At 35.7% G+C, this 8,504-nt stretch overlaps 1 protein-coding gene across 3 annotated transcripts; it reads left to right on the top strand.

Annotated features, from left to right (window-relative positions):
• The first annotated feature begins 666 nt into the window (after window positions 1-666).
• On the top strand, window positions 667-8,022 carry LOC127946742 (monoacylglycerol lipase ABHD2). 3 transcript variants are annotated; one of them, XM_052543476.1, is made up of 11 exons: window positions 667-845; window positions 1,112-1,231; window positions 1,761-1,993; window positions 2,206-2,381; window positions 2,604-2,771; window positions 4,624-4,807; window positions 4,907-4,999; window positions 5,700-5,801; window positions 5,886-5,955; window positions 6,048-6,132; window positions 7,528-8,022. In XM_052543476.1, the coding sequence occupies exons 3-11, from the start codon at window positions 1,782-1,784 to the stop codon at window positions 7,692-7,694; spliced, it is 1,257 nt and encodes a 418-aa protein (XP_052399436.1). In that variant the 5' UTR covers window positions 667-845; window positions 1,112-1,231; window positions 1,761-1,781; the 3' UTR covers window positions 7,695-8,022. The 3 variants fall into 3 exon arrangements, with proteins under 3 accessions (XP_052399436.1, XP_052399437.1, XP_052399435.1); XM_052543475.1 differs by having other exon boundaries at window positions 668-845; window positions 7,445-8,022; XM_052543477.1 differs by lacking the exon at window positions 1,112-1,231 and having other exon boundaries at window positions 7,445-8,022.
• The last annotated feature ends 482 nt before the right edge of the window (window positions 8,023-8,504 follow it).

Here is an 8,504-nt window from a genome sequence, read left to right as displayed (position 1 = left end):
CACTGCTTTTCCTCTCTATTTTAAGCATCTTAATTTTAAAATAAATTTAAATGCAACAGTGCAGTAAAGGCCTATAAAGGAATAACATAAGCAGGTCATTATTTAGAGGCCTAGGTTAAAATTAAATTATAGGTAAACAAACAGTCCCAGTTAGACGTTAAAATTAATAACTATTTATCTATAATTTAGTTAGGTGAATATCTTTATTCAGTTCTGTGGAACAATGCAAATCAAATGAGATTGATCATGTTAAAGGTTCTTCATGCATTCCAAGTTAAAGCTTACTTTTACTTTAAATATTTAAGTAAGCGCATTTGTAATGCTTTATGCTTCTTTGAGCTTGTGGAAAGGTTCTATAAAAATAAAACTTACACATTGAAAGCTTTTTTGTGTGTTTGTTTGTTTGTTTCAAAACTTTCACTTAAGTATGTTTTTGGCCCAATATTATGACTTCTTCTCTAGTAAAAATTTATCACAGTATCCATACTTAAATTTAAGTGTTATTTATTTATACTTTTTACTCACTTCAGGTAACAGTTAATGAATGACAGTGAAGTTGACACTCTTGTAATTCTAGCTCACAGTGATAGTGCAGGATACAACTGAATATCAATGGAACTAAAGGCGCGCCGACTCTGACGTCATTGTGACTCTACTCCAATCAGAGGACACAAATGAAGACGCGCTCCAGTTGCTGGGTGTAGTGCATAGACTGTATAAAAACAAAAATAAAGTGAATGACGAGGCGCGCTGCCTGTTGTTTGAAGTCGTCTGATATCTTTTAGTACAGCGAAGATGTCAAGAGCAGCGGCACAGATGAATCACTGGACGACTGTGAACCAAAGGTACGCATTGTTTTCTTTTTTCATATTGTGCATGCTAAGAATACTATTTTATAGTTATATTATAGAATAGCGTACAAGAAAAGCATTAATTGCTCAACGCGTCCTGTATTGTCTTATAACCTGCGCAGAATACACGTAAAACAGCAACTTTATATGGAAGAGATTGTATTAAAAATATTCTAAGTTTGTTTGTCAGAAGAATGCTTAACTCTGTGGATAGGGTAACTGTAAACTGATTAACCCCCTGTAACTCTTGCATGATATAGTTTACTCTGACTGGATGATGACACATCTGGGTCAGTGAAGAGCCTCTGTTTTTCTGCTATTCTGAACATTGACAATCGGAAGCTGCTTTTGCAACCCAAGACATATTTTTTAAGTTTAAGGTGTGGTATAAAGTTATTAGCATTCCATGTGCAATATTTATCTATGCTGTATATGTCATTTATCTTATCTTTATATGTGTTTGTCATATTTTTTGTAAGTTAGATTGTGTGCAAATGTACTTATCTCTTTTTTACTAGATGCATGCACAGGTGTGTATATATAGAGGAAAAACAAGTAATGTCTGATATTATAAAAAGAAAGAATATTATTTAGTTTAACACACATGTGGCAAGTTCAAGATATTTAATCTTTGGATCCATGTTTGAAAAATATTTCTAATATTTTCTACAAAAAACAACAGTATTCATTAATTTGCAAGGTTTTACACATATAGTTTTAAGAATGTTGAGATGCTTATTTACTTAGGCTTATTCCATTTTATCTGAAAATAATGTATAAGTGATATTTAAAATATTTGATATTCTACTGTCTGCTTATTTATGTATTCATGTTTACACTTTGAAAGTTATTATAAGTTAAACATGAATACATTTTCTTATTATTATTGTTATTATTTCCTCAAATCAGCCATTAGTAGACTTATCCACCATGAGTGCCCAAGTGGATGCAGACGTCCAGACCATATCTCCCGAGATGCCTGCCATGTTTGATGGCATGAAGCTGGCTGCTGTAGCCACCGTGCTGTATGTCATAGTGCGGATCCTGAACCTGAAGTGTCCCATGGTGGCCCCGGACATCACCTGTCAAGATACCCCTCTCAATTGCTACCTGCTCAAGTCTTGCCCCATTCTAACCAAAGAGTGAGTGCTTCTGCCTAGAAAGCTTTCTTGTCAACCTCCTTGCAGTCTTCTCACACATGGCATCTTTTTTAGATGGCGAAATACAATAAAATGATGCGATTTGCTGTAGAATGACCAGAAGAATCCAGGAATAAATGTTTTGTTAAATAAATATTAGATACTACTTTTGAGCCACACTTTATAAATATTATGCCACATGCCCATGTATCCAGGTACATCCCTCCCTTATTATGGGGGAAGAATGGACATCTCCAGACTGCTCTTTATGGGAAGATGGGAAGGGTAAAGTGCCCTAAACCTTGTGGGCTGCGTAAGTACCTGCCCATGTCAGATGGAGCCACTGCCACCTTTGACCTGTTTGAGCCACAAGGCGTCCACTGTACTGGAGGTGAGCTTGGGTTTTGCAGTAAAGGGATATTTGACCCCAAAAAGGAAATATTGATCCAAAAATATACACTGAGCTATCATATGGTTCAAATATTAAACACAAATAATCTTTTTTACTTGCATTTTTAGACCTTGACAGCCTGACATTTTCATCCACTTAGTGTTGTTTTATGGTTAAGATGTGTTGCTCCTACTTTCACTATCTGTCTCTGTCCCATCACAGATGACATCACCTTGGTGATCTGTCCTGGGATCGGTAACCATAGTGAGAAGCATTATATACGGACCTTTGTGGATTATTCACAGAAACAAGGCTACAGGTGCGCCGTTCTCAACCATCTTGGAGCGCTACCAAACATCGAGCTGACTTCACCGAGGATGTTCACGTACGGTAAGCCATGTGTGACATGCATGCTTGTTTGATATGAAACAAGTTTACTTGTGAAAAACAACCAGACAGTTGATTACAATTTCTTTATAATAAGATGAGTTTTATTTTGTAAAAAAAAAAAAAATATATATATATATAGATATATATATAGATCTAGATCTAGATATAGATATAGATATATAAAGATATATAGATAGATAGATATATAAAGATATATAGATAGATAGATAGATAGATAGATAGATTGGTCTCCATAATGTAGGGAATATTAAATTAAGAATTGTAACACAGAATTATAATTATAAATGATAAATAATTTTTTATGCTTGTGTGATATAACATATATATATATATATCTTCCCATAAAGAGAGATATATATATATTAGGGGTGTAACGATACGCGTATTCGTATTGAACCGTTCGGTACGACGCTTTCGGTTCGGTACGCGGTACGCATTATGTATACCGAACGGTTCGTTGGAGTAATTAATTATATTTGGAAAAAAAAAAAAAAAAAGAGAGAGATAGAAATATAATGATATGCGTTCAACAAGGTAGCCCAATAACCCAAACAACGTAACAGGCAACGCCCCTGACACTCCCGAAGAAGAAAAAAACACCATCTTATATGTTTATGTTAGGCTACTCAGCAGGCGCTCGCTCACTCAGTACGCGCTGAAGGCTCGTTGCAAAATAGCCAATGCGTTTAACAGACTAGAAATGAGAAGATCCCCCAATAACCAACAGGTCTGGTGTTTGGGTGCACTTTGATTCCCTTTAAGCTATAATGGTGATGGCAAGAGAGTGGTGGATAAAAAAACAACGGTATGTCGCATCTGCAACATGACAGGGTACACCAGCGGGAATACAAAAAAAAAAAAAAACACCAGCGGGAATATCTGGGATATATGCGTCAGTACTATCTGGGAAAAGACGAAAAAAAGGAGAAACATGCACGCAGCAAACTATCCCTGCAGCATTTAGACACTAGCTTACAGGGAATCCAACCCAAACACCAGACCTGTTGGTTATTTTAGGATCTTATATTTCTGGTCTGTTAAATGCATTAGACATTTTGCAACGAGCCTTCAGCGCGTGCTGAGAGAGCGAGCGCCTTAGGGGCCGTTCACATATCGCTCCTAAAAACGCGTGGAAAACGCTAAGCACATCTTTCTCCTCCTTTCCAAAGCGCTCGGGCAGAAGTGCTCATGAGGCGTCTGTCTTTGCTAAGCAACAATGACGTGCTCTCTCCATGAGACGCGGAAATTTCAGCGAAGGATAAATGGATTTGCAGCTCTAAAAATCGCTTGCAGTAGCTCTGCTACTAAATTTATTTCAAAATTGCAATCCATATACAACTATGATCAGCTGTTCCTTCATCTTGGCTGAGCTCTCAACCTTGTTACGGGAAAGGATGAAGCTGATTGGTTGGTTCTTGTCACATGACCCGCGGTGCGCTTGCGGCATTCTGAAAAGTTGAGATGTTTTTACATTTTGCTGTATCTAAAACGTATCGAACCGAACCGAACCGAACCGTGACATCAGTGTATCGTATCGAACCGAACCGTGAATTTTGTGAACCGTTACACCCCTAATATATATATATATATATATATATATATATATATATATATATATATATATCTTCCCATAAAGATATATATATATATATATATACACATATAATTTACAATGTATAATTATATTAATTCGAATTTCTTATTATGCAATTTAATTATATTTATATAATTAAAATAAACTTATGTTATATTAATATAGAAAAAGTAAAAGAACCACTGAATGCTAATTTTAATTATGTTTGTCTATGGTTTATATAACACTGTGTTAAAGGTTGTACCTGGGAGTTTTCAGCCATGGTGGGCTACATTAAACACACATTCCCACAAACACAGCTCATTGTGGTGGGCTTCAGTCTTGGAGGGAACATTGCCTGCAAGTACCTGGGTGAGAATCTAGCCAATCAGGAGCGAGTGCTGTGCTGCGTCAGTGTCTGTCAGGGATATAATGTTCTGAGGTGAGAAAGTATTTTTAACTTATGAACTTAATGTAAAATTACAAATCATTTATGTGATTTTTTTTACTACTTTTTTCTGTTTTAATTGATTGTCTTAAGGGCTCAGGAGACGTTTCTACAGTGGGATCAGTGTAGGAGGCTGTACAACTTCATCATGGCAGGCAACATGAAAAAAATAATTCTATCTCACAGGTAAGTATCCTTATTTTTGTGACATATCTGATTGTAGTTGGTCAGTCAGGGCATCCATTAAACTGTAGGATTGACAACCAGTGACAACCAATTTTTTTTATTATTCCTACTAGGGATGCAACATTACAGTTATATCTCTGGGATTCAAATGCGATTTTTAAAACAAATTAACAAAAAAAAATGTCCTGTACACTTCTGAACACTATAGAAAAACATGGATTATCATATGTCAACACCAAATTTCTTTTGAGCGAAGTATTATTTTTCATATTTTTATTCAAAATTAGCCATTATTGAGCATTATAGACACATGTTATGTCTGTTCAATTTATACCGGTAGCCATAAGTATGCTTAATTATTTAGTATTTTTTTATTTTATTTATTAAGTATATTTGTAATCCATTACTAATCAATGTAGCCTTTATTACAATACAGAATATATGTTCTGCCTCATTTTGTGAAGCCAGATCAGATCACAAAAGGAAGTTATTTTAAACACGTCACTGATGTTGCGGAGTAGCACCATGCTCTCTTTTTTTAGACAACAGGTTTCTCACAAGGGAAGATATTCAGCTTAAATGCATGTTATAAGCATGGAGGCTTTTGCTCATTTCATTGCACAGACTCACTGGCACACAAACAGAGCCGATTCAGAGAGAAATAAAATGCACAGAAATTATTTCAATTATTTTATTGTAGGGCAAGTTTATTTGGTATGAGCTCTAGCAAAATGGAGCCCGCCGACCTCAGCCGGCTGTATACGGCCACTTCACTCATGCAGATTGATGACAACATTATGAGGTACTTTAAAAGCTTTCATGAGACAATTCTGACTGCATCTTAAGTTCCCATAATGATTCTTTTCAAAATGTATGTCTCTATTAGGAAGTTTCATGGACACAACTCCATAAAGGAGTACTATGAGAAGGAAAGCTGTGTGCATTATATTCACAATGTAAGTAATATTGTTGAAAGCCAGTTATATTAAGCCATATTGTTAGACTTTTTTTTTTTGATAACCAAAATTGTATATGTCTCTTATATCAGATCAGTGTTCCTCTCTTCTTGATGAACTCTTCAGATGATCCATTAGTCCACCAGTCACTGCTGACGATACCTCGCACACTAGCAGGTATTTATATATTAGATTTGAGCTATTCTATCTGATCCTTTCCATTTTTATCCATCTTTATTTGGAAGAGTTAATGGATGTGTCAAGTGGCTTTTAACAGGCAAAAAGAAGCCATTAAACATAAAGGACAGACCAAAGGAGTGTAAAAAAAAAGGGCACACGTCTTCAACACGTATGGCCTAATAGCGCTTTTAGGCGCCCATTAAGACTCTCAGCACCGCTGTGTGTCTAAGATCCTGCATTGGACACCTGTGCTGAATTTTTCAGGGCCATCTGATACTACCCTCTGTGATTACTTATCAGATAACTGCTGTCAGCTTCTTCCTTCAGCCTCAGGTGAAAGATCCGACAGCAAACCCCCTGTTAAGGAGCCTAACTGCCTTGCACTAAGGAAATATAGGTCACCTGATCTTTAGCTCCTTCCCTTCAACAGAACTTCAAAGTTGATGCATTTTTAAAGAGGCCACAAGAGAAGTCTTTGTAGTCTCGTATATCAATTTGGATGGATTAATGAGCATTCTGAGTATATGTCTAATTGATAATTAATGCTGTTAATTTATAATGATAATAAGACACATTTATAATACGATAGAAAAACGATTCTCAATCTGGTTCAGTTAAAAACTCAACCAGTGTAGTTCGATTCCTTTACAAATGCCTCTCATGAATCAAGTCTTTTTAGTTAATTAAAAGCATATTTATCAACCAGTGTAGTCAGTTCTTGAACAAACGCCTCTCATAAGCCAATTCTTTCTTAGTGGATCAAAAGCATATTTAACAACCAGTGTAGTCTGATTCCTGAACAAATGTCTTTGAATCGAAATTATACTGCACAGCTGGTAGTCGATTGCTGAATGAATGCCTCTTGTGAGCCAATTTGTTTCTAGTGAATCAAAAGCATTTCCTGCTACCAGTGTAGACTTGATACCTCAACATACAGCTCTTGTGAGTCACTTCTTTTTAGTGAATCAAAGGCATAATGCACAAACAGTATAGTCCAATTCCCAAAGAAATGACACTTCACTTGTGGCATTTCTTTACTAAATCAAAAGCATATTGTGTAATGAGTGTTCTCAAATTCATGGTAATACGCATATTGTCCAGTTTCTGAAAAAATTACTTTCATGAATCTGTTCTTTTTATTGAATCAAAAACATAGAAAACGGCCAGTGTAGTTGGACTCATTGGAAACATTCAGTGCAGCAAGTCCAGTTCCAATCATAATGACTCTTATGAGTTGCTTCTTTTAAGTAAATCAAAAACATGCATCTAAAATGAATGGCTATAAAAAATCTGTATTGTTTCTCCACAGAAAAGAAACAAAATGTTATGTTTGCACTGACACTACATGGGGGTCATCTCGGCTTCTTTGAAGGCGCTTTTCTCTTTCCTCAGCCTCTTTCCTGGATGGACAAAGTCATAGTCAGTTACGCCAACGCTATCTGCCAATGGGAGAAACACAGGCCGCAATGCCAGTAGGAGAAATCATGCTTTGTGCAACACTAAGCATAACACTTTATGGGGTACTCTCGATTGAGTTGAGGTTAGATGATGGTTTCTAAAGGTCTGACTCACTAGAGTTTGCTCTGGCCTTCAAGAACGAATTCCAGAGAAAGCACATACGGTAATAAATTATACTTACCGTAAATTGCGTCAGATGTCAGTGGTGTATAGTTACAAAGCCTGACAAAGTGTGCTGAGGGATTCGTGAAATGATTTGGAAAGTTTATTTGCGGAAAAACATATCTGGCAAGAGGAGATGGTAACCCAAAGTTCACCAGCTGTCATTTACATAGATTTTCCTACACTGTGATGTTAGCCTATCTCAAATAAAAACTCATCAAATTACCTTTACAAGATGTTAAAACTTTGATTAAATTGTTAATTATTTATTGATGATTTTTGAAGTTCAATATAATTTGAAAGTTTGCACTTAAATTGAAATGGTTCTCATTTTCTTTTGAAAGGTCTGTCAAGGTTGCCTTATGTTTAATTGACACTTGACACTAACATGGTACTTTTAATTGTATCATTTTATCACTACTTCAGTGGCACAATCATTTTCAGTAAATGTATTTAATAAATAGTTTCCTGTAGTTGGAAGCGCAAAAAATTGTAGCAATATTCTTTTATTTGTCTCCGATTTATTGACGTCTTTTAAAACTCTCTCTCTGTGGTTCATACTAGCATTCTCCGTTGTTATACTATAAATAAACATGTCAAAGTATTTCCTTTAATTGTAACTTTAAACCAAAGAACATTGACATAGTATTTTATTGCACTCTGGAAGTGGTTTCACTTTTTCATGTCAATAATCAGTTAAAATCTCTTCTTGATGTTAACTGGAACAAGTTAATATCAAACTGCAATCA

Source organism: Carassius gibelio, chromosome A25 (assembly GCF_023724105.1).
Source record: "Carassius gibelio isolate Cgi1373 ecotype wild population from Czech Republic chromosome A25, carGib1.2-hapl.c, whole genome shotgun sequence".
Lineage (NCBI taxonomy): Eukaryota > Metazoa > Chordata > Actinopteri > Cypriniformes > Cyprinidae > Carassius > Carassius gibelio.
Note: the sequence above shows the minus strand (reverse complement) of the source record. Positions and strands in the feature narration are given on the sequence as shown.